Genomic DNA, 17,465 nt, shown 5'->3' with positions numbered 1-17,465 from the left:
TGAAAGATATACTCACTAGGAGTTGCAGTAGAACCAGCACCTGAAAGCAGAAAAAAAACAATTTATTTAATTATAATTTGAAAACCATTAACAGTTATTAAAGGTCAGCTTTTACATTGTGTAGTCCTCACATCACACGGCAGGTTCAGCATTTACCTCGGGTCACTAATCGGGAGAGAAGTTTAAACATTCCTGCTGCAAAAGCACAGTCAAATAAGGCTTGCTTAAGGTTGGGGTGACTGGATTCCTGGACCACATGAACACTTTGGAGATAAATGAATTTGCGACCTCACTCTATCCCGTCCCACCCACGGGGAATTTTGTAAATATGTCTGCATAAAGAGTGTTCTACAAGGATGCACATAGCTCACCAGACGTTGCTTTCAAACAGCAGTCAGAGAAAGTTAACCACTTGGAACTGGCGAAAGGGGGATTAAATGGCATCGGAGCCCACTTGACTCATGAAATTCCTGCTCTGTACTGACCCAGAAAATTACGGACTGGTTGATGATCTAAATGCATCCAATTATTGCAGGAGGAAAAGATGGAGCTGTGTTTCACATTAATTGTCATCAAGGAGATCTTGAAATACAAACAATGAGGCTTGACAGAGCCTTTTTACTGCAGTCACAGTTACGCTTTTAGAATAGGAAGAATATACTCACCTGGAGACGTAGTAGATGCATTACCTTAAAGCAAAAAGAAAAAAGTTCAGTTAATTATAATTTGGAAATTATTATCTGTTTATATATGTCAATCATCACCGACCGTTCATGAAAGACCATTGATAACATCTAAAACCGTAAAACTTTTATTTTCATGTTGACTCAACATGTCTCCTCTCAGTGCTATTTATATTGATGGATGACATTGAGCAGTTCATCTGTCCAATTCCTTCCGAATACAATTTTGAGAGTGGTAAGTCTTGGTGCCCTGAACTAACGTACCTCACTGGAATTATACTGTCTTCACATATTAATTGTTATCTGTCCCTCTCTCAGGGACTTCTGTAGCTATGTCTACATAACGCACGTTGCACCTGGTAGCACATAGGTCCAGTGACGTTCGTATCAAGCAGCAGTCAAATCTCAGTTGACCACTTGGACCTGGCGATAGGTGAAGGCAACAGCATGAGATGTCACTAGACAATTGTGATTCCTCTGCCAGACTAATGTAGATAATGAAGGACAAATTAAATGAGATGATTTCAATGCATCTAATTGCTTCAGAAGGAAATGTCTCATGAAAATATCGTCGTTGCATTGTAACTGTGTTGCAAGTTTATTACTCTCAAGCAGCCCTTCAAACCAGACATGATGTTGCTTGATGGAGCTTTTGTACTGTAGTCAAAGTTTATCCCATTAGAATAGGAAGAATATTCTCACCTGTAGTTGTTGCAGGTGTGGGACCTAAAAGCAGAAACAGAGCAATTCAGTTAATTAAAATTTGAAAAGTGGTGACAGTTTAGATACATCAATCATCACCCGGCTGAAACGAAGTCTTCTCTTCATATGGGCATCATCAGTCATTTGAGGCACCACAAAACTGGAGTAAGGCACTGTTAGTTCCAAATGATGGTAAAATAATGTGTTTCCAAGACTGGGGTTACTCAAATTTTTGGACAATATGGATTTGGCCTGGACAGCTATGGTAAGAGGGCGGGAGAGTGAATGTTCGGTTCTGAACACATTAAATCAGCTGACTGTTCAACCCTTCTTCTTCCAAGGCTTATGTTCTGAAATCTATGATCACCATTGGCCCATTCATGTTTTTCAGCTACTGACTGATTATGGGAAATAAGAATTACATTAATAATGAATACACATTCTGGAGGTACTCATCTGCTGTCTAAGTTGAGCACAGTAGACATGCAACAATATTTTGTATCAGAATGCATGACATCAACTTGCACATGAGATCCCAATGTGTTACAGAATCACTGATGTGCTGCTCACTTCCCTTTACCCCTCGTGTTCCATGATGGCTGATGTGAAGATCTGTTTCCCCTCAGCTCCAGAACTGGTCCTGACCCCTTCGCAAATGCCGTCATCCACCCTGTCCTCAATAAAGCTCCAGCTTTCCGTATTACCAGCGGATTATCAGAATCAGAATTGTCATTGTCATCCAAATTCTTGTCCATGTTTGCTATATCTCCTTCTAACAATATCTCCTCCTTTATTCACACGTCATCTCTCCATCAATACTTCAATGTGCCTCATCAGCCATTATCTGTGACAAGTACAATCTGCACTCCTTTGCCTTCAATAGGTGTGAAATGGTATCCACAAAGCTGTCAGTGGCATGTGTAATGCACATGGGAAATAAGTTGTGGGCGGTTCGGGTCTCCAAATGGATCAGCTGTCTTTGGCATTGGAGCAGGTAATAAAGGAGGTCTTTTCTCTTGAAAGATTCTCTTTACATGGTTACATGGAAGTGAGCATAGATAGCTATAGTAAGAGGGTGGCAGAGGGATTGATCAGCTCAGACCACATTAAATCAGCTAGAGGTCCACATTTTTTTCTAAAACTTATGTTCTGAGCTCTCTATAACTTGCATTTACCCATACTTACAATGTGATTGAGGGCAGGTGAATCGTATTCTGTAGTCTTGGCACATCTGATCACTTTGATCGTCGTTCCTACAGAAGAATCCATGAGCAACATTACACCTGTTCACCACAGAGAAGGAACATGTAATGGAGTCATTGAAGAAGCTCTCAATGCTTTTTGGAATGAAGTAATATTTGTGAAACAATATGAGCAGCTTTGTTACGTACGGTTCAATGTTCTCTCCAGTCTGTGAGGCTGGAACCCCTGATGTTGTCTCCACCTCACAGGCGATTGGATAAAGGCAGATGCGGTTGGGAAATTGAATATACAGATGGTTAAAAACTTCATAATCTCCCTCTCCTGATGGGTCATCAATGTTAAACCATTCAGTTTTGCATATTTTTGCTGAAGATGAGAAAAAAACGTTAAAACTTTACATTAATAGTGAACACATTTTGGTGGAACTTATCTGCTGACATTGTCGAGCATAGCATACATTCTGCATCAAAATGTATCATATCAACTTGCAGATGAGACCGCAATGTGTCAATGATAAATGATGTACTGGTCACTTTCCTTTACTCTTCCTGTCCCATAGTGACTGATGGGACTGTTTCCACTCAGCTCCCAGAGCAGGTCCTGACCCCTTCCAACAAGACAGGTACTGTACTGGATCTGCTGTTGAATGAGCCTGGCCATTTGACCGAATGTTCAGTGGCTGAGCAGTCAGGGAAAAGTGACTACAAACAGTTAATTTTTAAGATAGCTATCGTTAAGCTTAAGTCTGAAACCTATGGGAGAGTATTAAATAAGAGCAGTGTCACGGTCCCAACTGTTAATTCCTCTTATTCTCCTTATTCTCTTTTCCCATGTTCTCCTGGGCTCCTGGATTGTGGCACGTGATTCTCATCTAAACCTGCAGCATAAAATCCCTGGCTTTGCATCCACTCGTTGCCAGATTGTTGCTTCAGCCAGTGTGATAAGTATTGCCTGCCGTTGGTCTTTCCATTTAACGCTCCGTGTCAAGATAAGTGTTGCCTGCTGCCTGTCTCCTGTTTGCCGTTCAGCTCCAGCAGTGCCCTGTGTCAAGAAAAGTTTTGCCTGCCTCCTGCTCTTCCGTTCATCCGCGCTGTTTGCCGGTGTTAACCGTGTCTCTCGACTGCTTAGAATTGTGTGTTCTAAGTTCTGTTCCCGCGCTGTTTGCCTGTGTTAACCCAGTCTCAGTTAACAGGAGCATGGCATGTCGCCCGCAGCTCTCCCCCAGCCACGCTCATCCCCTTGTCTGCATCCCTGCTGTGCCTCATCTTGCCGTCCGTCTACATTCTCCGCTGGCTTAGTGGTTAATTGCCGTGTTCTCACTGTAGCGACCCGGTTTTGATCCACGGACCAGCCTCGCTCACTCCTCCGCTTTCCTCTATCTAACCCCCGCTCCCCGGCCTTCCCTGCAACTATTAATAAACACACTTCTGATTACGCTACCTCTGTGTCAGTGTCCTGCGTTTGGGTTCACCCGTTCTCTCCGCGACAAGCAGGGCAAATTCAGAGAGCATTAGGCAGGAACTGTGGACAGTGAATTAGGAACAGCATTTTTGTGTATGTCCATATCCAACCTGTGGAGTGTGTTTAAAGACCGACTTCCCACAGTACAAAACAGGTACATTATGTTCCTGTCAGAAGAAGGGACAAAGATGGTAATGGAAGAGAACTTTGGATACTGAGAGAGGTGGTGAATTTAGATAAGAAGTAAAAGCTCAGGAAGATAAGATCAAACACAACCCTTAAGGATTACAAGTAAGCCAGAAACAAACTCAAAAAAAATTAGAAAACCCAGAGGGGGCCATGAAAAATCATTGGCAAAGGGGAATAAAGAGAGTCCTCAGGCATTCTATACATACATCAGGAGGAAGAGGGTAAGTGGGGAGAAGGTTGAACCCCTCAACAATAGAGGGGAAACATTCAGCTGGATGTGGAGGATGTGGGTGAGTTCCTTAATGAGTAGTGACGAAAAAGAATGACTTGCAGGATAGGGAGTTCATTGCCAAATATAGTAACATGCTAGGGCATTTTGATGTAAGTGAGGTGAGATGTTGGATCTCTTAAAGAGCACTGAAGTGGGTAAGTTCCTGGTGTCTGGTGGAATATGTCATCTGGTTCGGATATGGCCCAAGTGCGGAGTGAGAGACACTGAAGCAAGTCGATACTTCACAGACTTTAATGCGACCAATGTTAAAGGGAAAAGAAAACAGTAAACGCTAGGCCAAAACAGGACCATTGACAAAAACTCTCGAATGGAAAATGAAACCTACGCTACGGCTGAAAAGAACAACTAAGAATAAAACAAATATCGCTAGTCTCCAGAGTCAGTTAACTCAACAGTCCAATTTCTCGGGCAAAGCGGAATGTAGATAACAAGGCGTAGCTGTGTCCAAGTCTTGACAAATACTACGACGGAATGAATGGAGTTAAATACTATCACAATGAAATCATGATTAGCTGACACGTGCATCTTTACAAGCGCAATTGCCCAATCTGATGTGCTGCTGAATCTGTGGTTGTGACTGGGCCCTCATCTCTAGGCACAGCCCCTGAGGCGCTACAGACCCACGTCCATTGGAAGTCCTGAAAGAGGGACTTGTCCAAGATGTCCTTCAGTGATGCTGGTAGATAAGTACCATGGTGTGCACTGCCAATATCAGAGCCAAAGACTTCCATGTAGAGAAAGAAAAAACAAGAGCTTAGACAGAGGTAACTCAACCAAGTGACACCGTGAGACAAATCATTCTCAAAACAAGGACCCTCCGATTGGAGGTAATACAGCATCTGCTTCAAGAATAAAATGAACACAGAATCTGAATTTATCAAAATAAACTTAAACAGAAAGCACCAGAAACTGCATTACAAAGAGCGAGTCGCTCGAGAAAAACACAAGAAACTAAAACCATTAATAACTTTTAAGCAACAATTAACCAATTCAGGTGATCTAAAAACCCCAGAGCCCAAAAGCTCTCTGATGCCTTGCACAGGTCTGAAGTCACTACAGGACCCCCTTCTTTACAGCTGGCACCTGGTGTCCCAGGAAGATCTAAAAACTCGAGAGACCTGGGGAACGAGAGAGAGGCATGGGAACCCCAACAGACTGAGAGACCGGGGAATCCTGAGAGACTGGGGAACCCCAACAGACTGAGACAGCAGGGAAATCCTAAGGAGCTGATCTCTCTTGGGGCGCTGGATGGAGTAGGTCGCATTTTGGCTTTGCTCCGTTCATTTTTCAATCTTTTACCATCCTTTTACTACCTATATCAAAGTGTTTATAACACTTCTAAATGTTTGAATTTTGATTTTTAATTGATGGAAGTGACTACCAGAGGAAAAAATGTATTAGCTGAAGGTAAGGATGCCGGTAATGGAAATGGAAAGAAAGAAGGTGTTTTTGAACAGCCTAAACAGTCTCAACTTACTTTGAAGGCTATCTTGAAGCTCTTGGATGATAAATTCAATAAAAGATTTGCTATTTTGGAAGTATTGTTAAAGGAGATCATTGGTAGATTGGCAGTACTTAAGTTGGAGAGCGAAAAACAACAACAACAAATTTCCAAACTCGTTGAAGCTGGGAGACAGAGAGATCACAGGCTCGATCTATTGGAAAAGAAATTAACTTCAACCACTCAAACTCCGGAACAGTATATAGTTAAGACTATTGACTTGGAGAGTCGTAGTCAGAGACAGAATTTGCGAATAGTAGGACTTAGTGAAGACGTTGAGAGCGGTCACCTTACTAAATTGTTTTTCTCAATTTTTAATGGAGGTGTTGGGTTCCGATATTTTTCCTTCTCCCCCTATACTCAATCACACTCACCGGTCTTTAAGAGTTAAACCCCCTAAGGAGTTGAAACCCCAACCTGGGATACCCCGATTTCATTATGTGCATACTAAGGAGCATTTGATTCGAATTGCTTATCGAAAAGGGGTTATTGTGCATGCAGATCTCAGGTTTCATCTGGTTGAAGACTACAGTCCTGAGGTAATGCAAGAAAGATTGCTTTTTAAAGCGGTGATGTCCGAATTATATCAAAGAAATTTCCAACCAGCTCTGCTATTTCCAGCTTACCTAAGGGTTGTCCTGCCTGATAAATTGAGTAAATGGTTTAAATCCATGGACGAAGCACATCAATTTCTTGAGGATCAAAGTCCGAGCTCAGATATGTAATAAATTTGCTGTTTCTTTATGTTTCTATTCATTTGACTTATAAACTGGTGATGTCCGAGCTCTATTAGTAGATATCTGGCATGCTCAACATCCCATCGACAAGGACTATTCATATTATTCTCATGTTCACAAATCTTACAGTAGAATAAACTATTTTTGGTTGACTCTGATTTAATTTCTCGTGTTACTAATACAAAATATCATAATATATTAATCTCTGACCATAGCCCCTTGACAATGTCCCTAAATCTCTCCCTTCCGAAACGAATCTATTCCTGGCGTTTTAACCCTTCCCCTCTCACTGATAAGAGATCTATAGAAAACATCATCACCAGATTTCATAGAAATTAACGGTAATGGCAAGGTGTCAGATTCCACACTCTGGGAGACATTAAAAGTTGTAATTCGTGGGTATATAATTTCATATGAATCCGCTGCTAAGAGGGAGAGAGAAGGGCGATTATTAGAGGTTGCGAGTACGCTTCCAACCCTCGAAGCGACATACCAGGCTTCGAAATCCTCAGAAGATTATAATAAAATAATGAAGCTTAAATATGAGTACAATTGTATCTTGGGTAGTCAAATAAATAACCTCCTCTTAAAATTAAGACAAAAGCATTTTGAAATGGGGAACAAGCCTGGGGGGCTCCTGGTGCGGCAGCTTAGGGGTCCCCAAGCCTCAAGGTCAATCCAATCCACTGCATTAGATCAAGGGCAGGTACCCTGTTAACCAACCCCAAGGAGGTAAATGAATGTTTTAAAGAATTTTACAGTGAACTCTACACTTCTAAATGTGATGCCACTCAATCTGATGTGAATGACTTCTTTGACTCTCTTGTAATGCCGAAACATAGTGATGCTGCTAGGAAGGACTTAATTCTGACTTCACATTGGAAGAAATAACCTCTGCCTTTAAGTCATTTCTGTCCGGCAAGGCAGCTGGGCCGGATGGATTTGGCTGTGAATTTTATAAGGAATTTTGTGATATCCTCGCCCCATCTCTCCTCAGATAGATATCTTGCTCTAAGAGAGACAAAGCCTTGCCTAAAACATTGTACAAGGCTATCATTTCCCTCATTCTGAAGAAAGGTAAAGAGGAAACAGACCTGGCCAGCTATAGGCCCATTGCACTCCAGAACTTCGATAGAAAGGTAATCACTAAAATGCTGGCTAACCGGCTAAATAAGCATTTGTCACCTATCATTCATCCTGATCAGACCGGATTCACCCCGGGCAGGTTCTCTTTTCCAATGTCAGATGCCTCCTTAATACTATATATGCTGATCATGGGAAAGCTGGTGGGGCAGCAATCTATCCCTTGATGCACAGAAAGCTTTTGACCAAATTGAGTGACCTTACATGTTTGAGACACTGTACAGATTTGGGTTTATATGTGCTAAACATAGGTTGATACAATTTAAGGTAGTGCATAGGGCCCACATGCCTAAAGATAAACTAGCTCGTTTTTACTCTCATGTAAGTCCTGTTTGTGACAAATGGCCAGAAGATCCATTTTATTGAATTGTAAAGAGATCAATCCCCCTACCACATTTCAATGGTTTTCCCAAACTATATCTTGTTTAAATTTGGAAAAAATCAGAAGTGTCACTTTTGATCCTTCGGTTAAATTTGAAGAGACTTGGAGGCCATTTATTCAACACTTTCATATGATGTAGCTTGACCTTTTCCGAATCCTTTTTATTAACCTAAAATATATGGACAGGGGAGCGGAGTTAACGACATTAATGATTGTATTCGATGTAATATAATAGCCCAGCTTTGTTTAGTTTTGTTTAGTTCAGGTGTTGGTTTAGTTCAGTTTGGTTTTATTTATTTTGATGTTTTTTTTTCTTGATTTTTTAAATTTTTCTTTTTATCATGTTTAATTATATTAAGAGTTTGGGAGGCCTAATATACTTGTATTATCTGTAGTTTTTACTTGCATATGTCAATTACAAATAATATAACCCCAATCTCTTTGTATTAGTATTGTTGCTATGTTTATGAATTTGAAAATTAATAAAAATTTTGAAAAAGAAAGAAAGATTTAGGTTTGGCGAGTCATTTATATCCTGGGTAAAACAGCCCAATGTGTTCTATCATAGCCAATGGCGACAATTAACTACGTTTCCCCTACACCGTCAGTTCAGCAGGGTTACCTTCTCTCGCCGGCCCTTTTTGCCGTCGCGGTAGAGCCCCTCACCCAAAAAACAAGAAGTCGCCCAAATATTGTGGGTTTGAAAGTGGGAGGTATTGAAACACTTACTAGTTTGTATGCCGACAATATGATACTCTACTTACAAAACTCAGAAAAGTCAGTCCCCCTTCTAGATTTAATCACTTCTTTTGGCAGACTATCGGGATACTCAATCAATTGGACAAAAAGTGACTTTGTGCCCCTTTCCGACGTCTACACGCCAGGTTTTTTGGAAAGTGTCCTGTTTAAAGTAGTTAAAGATCACTTTACTTATCTTGGCTTGGCAATACCTAAAGATCCTAAACTAATATTTAAATTAAACTTCGCGGAGTTTATCTCAAAACTTAACAGATCATAGGAAGTTGGAAAACCCTACCTCTGTCTGGGATTGGTGGTATAAATTCAATTAAAATGGTTTCCCTTCATCTTTGTCAAAATCTCCCCATTTTTCTTAAATCAGCCTTCTTTAAAGAGTTGGACTCCTTATATCTGGAATTATAAGAATCACAGGATTTTGAAAATTCATTTGCAAAAGCCCAAGTCTGAAGGAGGGCTGGGATTACCTGTACTCAGACACTAGCACTGGGCTGTCAATGTTAGGGCTCTAATGTTCTGGCAACAGGGGCTCTGGATAACTTAGCCCCTGGGGCCCCCTTGTGGCTATGTATGGAGTCTAACTCTGTTGTCAACTCCTCCTTGCCAGCCATGCTGTTCTCTAAGTTAGAAAAGCCTGGGACTTCAAAAAGTCTAAGTTTCGCTTTGAAGAACTCCATCAGAATTCTAAATCAGATTAGGAGCGTTCTGAATCTACCAGAGACCTCTGTACAAAGACCGATCGGTTTCAATCACACCTTTCTACCCTCATGATCAGACAAAACCTACCATGCTTGGAGGGAGAAGGGTCCAGTTTCTATCGAAGACCTGTACATAGAGGGACGGTTTGCAACTTTTAGTTTGCTGGAAGAGAAATTTGAGCTGCCTCATTTGCACTTTTTTCGTGGCTTACAAATTAGACCAATCCAAGATTTGTAATTTTGAAATCCTTCCAGGGAAGCATATATTTTTTGATATCTTAAAGAACTCTCCTGACTCCAGGCATCTCGTTCCTAAGTTTGTACCTTTGTTTGATGGTTGTACTATAGCCTCTACTGTGAAGATCAGGGAGGCCTGGGAGAGAGGAATTGGGCATTGAACTATCTGAAGCTGCCTGGTACAAGAGTTTGTCTATGATACAGGCTTGCTCTGTTAATAGCAGACACCAACTGATCCAGTTCAAAGTTGTCAACTGTCTTCACTATTCTAATCTCAGGTTGCACAGGATTTAGTTTTTGTCTCGCCAATGTGTGATAGATGTCACACACTTTTTGGTTTTGCCCTTCACTGACTGGATTCTGGTCCAAAATATTTGACTGGTACTAAGAAGCCTATAAAAGATCCTTCTCCTTGGAAGCTGGTCTTGTCAACTTTGGCTGTTCGCAATCCACTCTATGCTTCCCTACAGCCATACAACAGTCTCTGATGCTGGGAACAACAGTTGCTAAAAGACTTAGCTTGAGGGAATGGAAATCACCCTTTCCCCCTTCCTTTCGGAGATGGATGGCAGACATGACCTCAGTCATACAGATGGAGAGACTCAGGTTCTTGAGAACCAATTCAATTACAAATTTTTCAGCTATCTGGGATCCATTTCTTGCCTACCTAGACGAGGCCAGGGCAGATAAACAATTTTCCACCAGCTAATCTCTCACGGGCCTCATTCGAGAATTAATCTTTAGCACTTTTGAGCACTTGGTACAACAGACATCCCTCTAATGTCATGCCCTTTTTATTCCCTTTCTTTTATTATTTTCTTTTTACACATGTCTGAGCTTATATGTTCTTGTTGATTTTATTGTTCTTGAAAAATTTGAAAGTAAAGTATTTTAAAAAAAAGAAAATTATTATCTGTTTATATATGTCAATCATCACCCAGCCAAAATGTGGGAGCGTCTTCTCTCTCCACAAGGGCTTCAATTGTCACCCACGGCAAAACAGGAGTGTGTGTAAGGCATTCTCAATCCCAAAGAATTGTACGGAAAGAAGTATTCAAGACAGCGGTTACAAGAATTTTGGAAAATTCAGAAGTGAGCATTGATACCTAAAGGAAGAAGTTTGCAGAGTGAATGATCACCTCTGAAGACATTAAATCAGCTGACTGTCCAGCTTTTCTCTTCCGACATGTTCTGAAACCAATAATCACCATTGCCCTGTTCAGTATTGCAGCTACTGACTGAAGATGGATAATAAGAATTACATTAATAGTAAATGCAGTTCCTGATAGAACTCATCTGCTGTCTTTATAAATGTAGAAATATATTTGGTATCAGAATGCATTACACCAACCTGCATATGAGAGCGCAATGTGTGACACAATCTCTGATGTGCTGTTCAGTTTCCCGAACCCATCTTGTCCAATGGTGGCTACTGACAAGAACAATATCTCCTCAACTCCAGAACTGATCCTGACCCCTTCACACGTGCTTCGTACACCCTCTCCTCAATCAACCTCCAGCTTTCATTATTATCAGCTTGTCATCAGTATCACAATTGTCCCATAAAAGAACGTATACTTTTGTTTTGCTTTCTACTGAATTTGGAACTCCTGTGTCCCAATGATATGAAAATTTTGCATAGTTTTCTTTGTTCCTCACAGGAAAATTTTGTTCCTGAGTTCTGACCAGTTTGCCTTCAAGTGACTTGTACATGTCGGATGTGGATAAACCCAGCAACAGATTCTCCATATCTTCCCTCCTCAGCTGTTTCCTTGTGCTACTGTGCCTAGCTTTTCCCCTTTGTTTCACTCGCTCATGATTTCAGTCTTCACCTGAAACTGATCGATACCAAAACAATGCTAAATCTGATCGATTTGCAACCACTGTCCACAAAAAATTTGTTCATTGAAAACTCCATTCACAAGGCAAGACACAGTTCCCTAACTTCCCCTAGTACAGCAATGACCTAAATATATCACTTCTGAATGAAACCTGGGAGTTCTCAAAGACTGGCAAATATACGCAGCAATTATTGTTTGCTAAGAAGACCCACTCTCTGTTTCAAGATTATTAAAGTCAAAAAACTCTTCAAGCTAGACACAATGTCGTCTGATAGAGCTTTGAAATGCAGTTAAAATTTGCAATATTTAAGATTTGAAAGATATACTCACTAGGAGTTGCAGTAGAACCAGCACCTGAAAGCAGAAAAAAAACAATTTATTTAATTATAATTTGAAAACCATTAACAGTTATTAAAGGTCAGCTTTTACATTGTGTAGTCCTCACATCACACGGCAGGTTCAGCATTTACCTCGGGTCACTAATCGGGAGAGAAGTTTAAACATTCCTGCTGCAAAAGCACAGTCAAATAAGGCTTGCTTAAGGTTGGGGTGACTGGATTCCTGGACCACATGAACACTTTGGAGATAAATGAATTTGCGACCTCACTCTATCCCGTCCCACCCACGGGGAATTTTGTAAATATGTCTGCATAAAGAGTGTTCTACAAGGATGCACATAGCTCACCAGACGTTGCTTTCAAACAGCAGTCAGAGAAAGTTAACCACTTGGAACTGGCGAAAGGGGGATTAAATGGCATCGGAGCCCACTTGACTCATGAAATTCCTGCTCTGTACTGACCCAGAAAATTACGGACTGGTTGATGATCTAAATGCATCCAATTATTGCAGGAGGAAAAGATGGAGCTGTGTTTCACATTAATTGTCATCAAGGAGATCTTGAAATACAAACAATGAGGCTTGACAGAGCCTTTTTACTGCAGTCACAGTTACGCTTTTAGAATAGGAAGAATATACTCACCTGGAGACGTAGTAGATGCATTACCTTAAAGCAAAAAGAAAAAAGTTCAGTTAATTATAATTTGGAAATTATTATCTGTTTATATATGTCAATCATCACCGACCGTTCATGAAAGACCATTGATAACATCTAAAACCGTAAAACTTTTATTTTCATGTTGACTCAACATGTCTCCTCTCAGTGCTATTTATATTGATGGATGACATTGAGCAGTTCATCTGTCCAATTCCTTCCGAATACAATTTTGAGAGTGGTAAGTCTTGGTGCCCTGAACTAACGTACCTCACTGGAATTATACTGTCTTCACATATTAATTGTTATCTGTCCCTCTCTCAGGGACTTCTGTAGCTATGTCTACATAACGCACGTTGCACCTGGTAGCACATAGGTCCAGTGACGTTCGTATCAAGCAGCAGTCAAATCTCAGTTGACCACTTGGACCTGGCGATAGGTGAAGGCAACAGCATGAGATGTCACTAGACAATTGTGATTCCTCTGCCAGACTAATGTAGATAATGAAGGACAAATTAAATGAGATGATTTCAATGCATCTAATTGCTTCAGAAGGAAATGTCTCATGAAAATATCGTCGTTGCATTGTAACTGTGTTGCAAGTTTATTACTCTCAAGCAGCCCTTCAAACCAGACATGATGTTGCTTGATGGAGCTTTTGTACTGTAGTCAAAGTTTATCCCATTAGAATAGGAAGAATATTCTCACCTGTAGTTGTTGCAGGTGTGGGACCTAAAAGCAGAAACAGAGCAATTCAGTTAATTAAAATTTGAAAAGTGGTGACAGTTTAGATACATCAATCATCACCCGGCTGAAACGAAGTCTTCTCTTCATATGGGCATCATCAGTCATTTGAGGCACCACAAAACTGGAGTAAGGCACTGTTAGTTCCAAATGATGGTAAAATAATGTGTTTCCAAGACTGGGGTTACTCAAATTTTTGGACAATATGGATTTGGCCTGGACAGCTATGGTAAGAGGGCGGGAGAGTGAATGTTCGGTTCTGAACACATTAAATCAGCTGACTGTTCAACCCTTCTTCTTCCAAGGCTTATGTTCTGAAATCTATGATCACCATTGGCCCATTCATGTTTTTCAGCTACTGACTGATTATGGGAAATAAGAATTACATTAATAATGAATACACATTCTGGAGGTACTCATCTGCTGTCTAAGTTGAGCACAGTAGACATGCAACAATATTTTGTATCAGAATGCATGACATCAACTTGCACATGAGATCCCAATGTGTTACAGAATCACTGATGTGCTGCTCACTTCCCTTTACCCCTCGTGTTCCATGATGGCTGATGTGAAGATCTGTTTCCCCTCAGCTCCAGAACTGGTCCTGACCCCTTCGCAAATGCCGTCATCCACCCTGTCCTCAATAAAGCTCCAGCTTTCCGTATTACCAGCGGATTATCAGAATCAGAATTGTCATTGTCATCCAAATTCTTGTCCATGTTTGCTATATCTCCTTCTAACAATATCTCCTCCTTTATTCACACGTCATCTCTCCATCAATACTTCAATGTGCCTCATCAGCCATTATCTGTGACAAGTACAATCTGCACTCCTTTGCCTTCAATAGGTGTGAAATGGTATCCACAAAGCTGTCAGTGGCATGTGTAATGCACATGGGAAATAAGTTGTGGGCGGTTCGGGTCTCCAAATGGATCAGCTGTCTTTGGCATTGGAGCAGGTAATAAAGGAGGTCTTTTCTCTTGAAAGATTCTCTTTACATGGTTACATGGAAGTGAGCATAGATAGCTATAGTAAGAGGGTGGCAGAGGGATTGATCAGCTCAGACCACATTAAATCAGCTAGAGGTCCACATTTTTTTCTAAAACTTATGTTCTGAGCTCTCTATAACTTGCATTTACCCATACTTACAATGTGATTGAGGGCAGGTGAATCGTATTCTGTAGTCTTGGCACATCTGATCACTTTGATCGTCGTTCCTACAGAAGAATCCACGAGCAACATTACACCTGTTCACCACAGAGAAGGAACATGTAATGGAGTCATTGAAGAAGCTCTCAATGCTTTTTGGAATGAAGTAATATTTGTGAAACAATATGAGCAGCTTTGTTACGTACGGTTCAATGTTCTCTCCAGTCTGTGAGGCTGGAACCCCTGATGTTGTCTCCACCTCACAGGCGATTGGATAAAGGCAGATGCGGTTGGGAAATTGAATATACAGATGGTTAAAAACTTCATAATCTCCCTCTCCTGATGGGTCATCAATGTTAAACCATTCAGTTTTGCATATTTTTGCTGAAGATGAGAAAAAAACGTTAAAACTTTACATTAATAGTGAACACATTTTGGTGGAACTTATCTGCTGACATTGTCCAGCATAGCATACATTCTGCATCAAAATGTATCATATCAACTTGCAGATGAGACCGCAATGTGTCAATGATAAATGATGTACTGGTCACTTTCCTTTACTCTTCCTGTCCCATAGTGACTGATGGGACTGTTTCCACTCAGCTCCCAGAGCAGGTCCTGACCCCTTCCAACAAGACAGGTACTGTACTGGATCTGCTGTTGAATGAGCCTGGCCATTTGACCGAATGTTCAGTGGCTGAGCAGTCAGGGAAAAGTGACTACAAACAGTTAATTTTTAAGATAGCTATCGTTAAGCTTAAGTCTGAAACCTATGGGAGAGTATTAAATAAGAGCAGTGTCACGGTCCCAACTGTTAATTCCTCTTATTCTCCTTATTCTCTTTTCCCATGTTCTCCTGGGCTCCTGGATTGTGGCACGTGATTCTCATCTAAACCTGCAGCATAAAATCCCTGGCTTTGCATCCACTCGTTGCCAGATTGTTGCTTCAGCCAGTGTGATAAGTATCGCCTGCCGTTGGTCTTTCCATTTAACGCTCCGTGTCAAGATAAGTGTTGCCTGCTGCCTGTCTCCTGTTTGCCGTTCAGCTCCAGCAGTGCCCTGTGTCAAGAAAAGTTTTGCCTGCCTCCTGCTCTTCCGTTCATCCGCGCTGTTTGCCGGTGTTAACCGTGTCTCTCGACTGCTTAGAATTGTGTGTTCTAAGTTCTGTTCCCGCGCTGTTTGCCTGTGTTAACCCAGTCTCAGTTAACAGGAGCATGGCATGTCGCCCGCAGCTCTCCCCCAGCCACGCTCATCCCCTTGTCTGCATCCCTGCTGTGCCTCATCTCGCCGTCCGTCTACATTCTCCGCTGGCTTAGTGGTTAATTGCCGTGTTCTCACTGTAGCGACCCGGTTTTGATCCACGGACCAGCCTCGCTCACTCCTCCGCTTTCCTCTATCTAACCCCCGCTCCCCGGCCTTCCCTGCAACTATTAATAAACACACTTCTGATTACGCTACCTCTGTGTCAGTGTCCTGCGTTTGGGTTCACCCGTTCTCTCCGCGACAAGCAGGGCAAATTCAGAGAGCATTAGGCAGGAACTGTGGACAGTGAGTTAGGAACAGCATTTTTGTGTATGTCCATATCCAACCTGTGGAGTGTGTTTAAAGACCGACTTCCCACAGTACAAAACAGGTACATTATGTTCCTGTCAGAAGAAGGGACAAAGATGGTAATGGAAGAGAACTTTGGATACTGAGAGAGGTGGTGAATTTAGATAAGAAGTAAAAGCTCAGGAAGATAAGATCAAACACAACCCTTAAGGATTACAAGTAAGCCAGAAACAAACTCAAAAAAAATTAGAAAACCCAGAGGGGGCCATGAAAAATCATTGGCAAAGGGGAATAAAGAGAGTCCTCAGGCATTCTATACATACATCAGGAGGAAGAGGGTAAGTGGGGAGAAGGTTGAACCCCTCAACAATAGAGGGGAAACATTCAGCTGGATGTGGAGGATGTGGGTGAGTTCCTTAATGAGTAGTGACGAAAAAGAATGACTTGCAGGATAGGGAGTTCATTGCCAAATATAGTAACATGCTAGGGCATTTTGATGTAAGTGAGGTGAGATGTTGGATCTCTTAAAGAGCACTGAAGTGGGTAAGTCCATGGTGTCTGGTGGAATATGTCATCTGGTTCGGATATGGCCCAAGTGCGGAGTGAGAGACACTGAAGCAAGTCGATAGTTCACAGACTTTAATGCGACCAATGTTAAAGGGAAAAGAAAACAGTAAATGCTAGGCCAAAACAGGACCATTGACAAAAACTCTTGAATGGAAAATGAAACCTACGCTACGGCTGAAAAGAACAACTAAGAATAAAACAAATATCGCTAGTCTCCAGAGTCAGTTGACTCGACAGTCCAATTTCTCGGGCAAAGCGAAATGTAGATAACAAGGCGTAGCTATGTCCAAGTCTCGACTTATACTACGACGGAATGAATGGAGTTAAATACTATCACAATGAAATCATGATTAGCTGACACGTGCATCTTTACAAGTGCAATTGCCCAATCTGATGCGCTGCTGAATCTGTGGTTGTGACTGGGCCCTCATCTCTAGGCGCAGCCCCTGAGGCGCCACAGACCCACGTCTATTGGAAGTCCTGAAAGAGGGACTTGTCCAAGATGTCCTTCAGTGATGCTGGTAGATAAGTGTCATGGTGTGCACTGCCAATATCAGAGCCAAAGACTTCCATGTAGAGAAAGAAAAAACAAGAGCTTAGACAGAGGTAACTCAACCAAGTGACACCGTGAGACAAAT

General features: G+C 41.5%; 1 protein-coding gene across 1 annotated transcript in view; it reads right to left on the bottom strand.

The window, feature by feature from the left end:
- The window catches only part of LOC134337688 (mucin-2-like), a 221,663-nt gene that overhangs the window by 61,187 nt on the left and 143,011 nt on the right, over window positions 1-17,465 (bottom strand). Inside the window, exons 6-15 of the mRNA XM_063032880.1 lie at window positions 14,916-15,093; window positions 14,710-14,807; window positions 13,525-13,548; window positions 12,805-12,828; window positions 12,156-12,179; window positions 2,777-2,954; window positions 2,571-2,668; window positions 1,386-1,409; window positions 666-689; window positions 17-40 (exon numbers count right to left, since the gene is read on the bottom strand). Coding sequence (XP_062888950.1) covers window positions 17-40; window positions 666-689; window positions 1,386-1,409; window positions 2,571-2,668; window positions 2,777-2,954; window positions 12,156-12,179; window positions 12,805-12,828; window positions 13,525-13,548; window positions 14,710-14,807; window positions 14,916-15,093 — 696 coding nt within the window. The remainder of the gene's footprint in view (window positions 1-16; window positions 41-665; window positions 690-1,385; window positions 1,410-2,570; window positions 2,669-2,776; window positions 2,955-12,155; window positions 12,180-12,804; window positions 12,829-13,524; window positions 13,549-14,709; window positions 14,808-14,915; window positions 15,094-17,465) is intronic.

The sequence above is a fragment of the Mobula hypostoma genome, chromosome 25 (assembly GCF_963921235.1).
Source record: "Mobula hypostoma chromosome 25, sMobHyp1.1, whole genome shotgun sequence".
NCBI classification, from domain to species: Eukaryota; Metazoa; Chordata; class Chondrichthyes; order Myliobatiformes; family Myliobatidae; genus Mobula; species Mobula hypostoma.
Note: the sequence above shows the minus strand (reverse complement) of the source record. Positions and strands in the feature narration are given on the sequence as shown.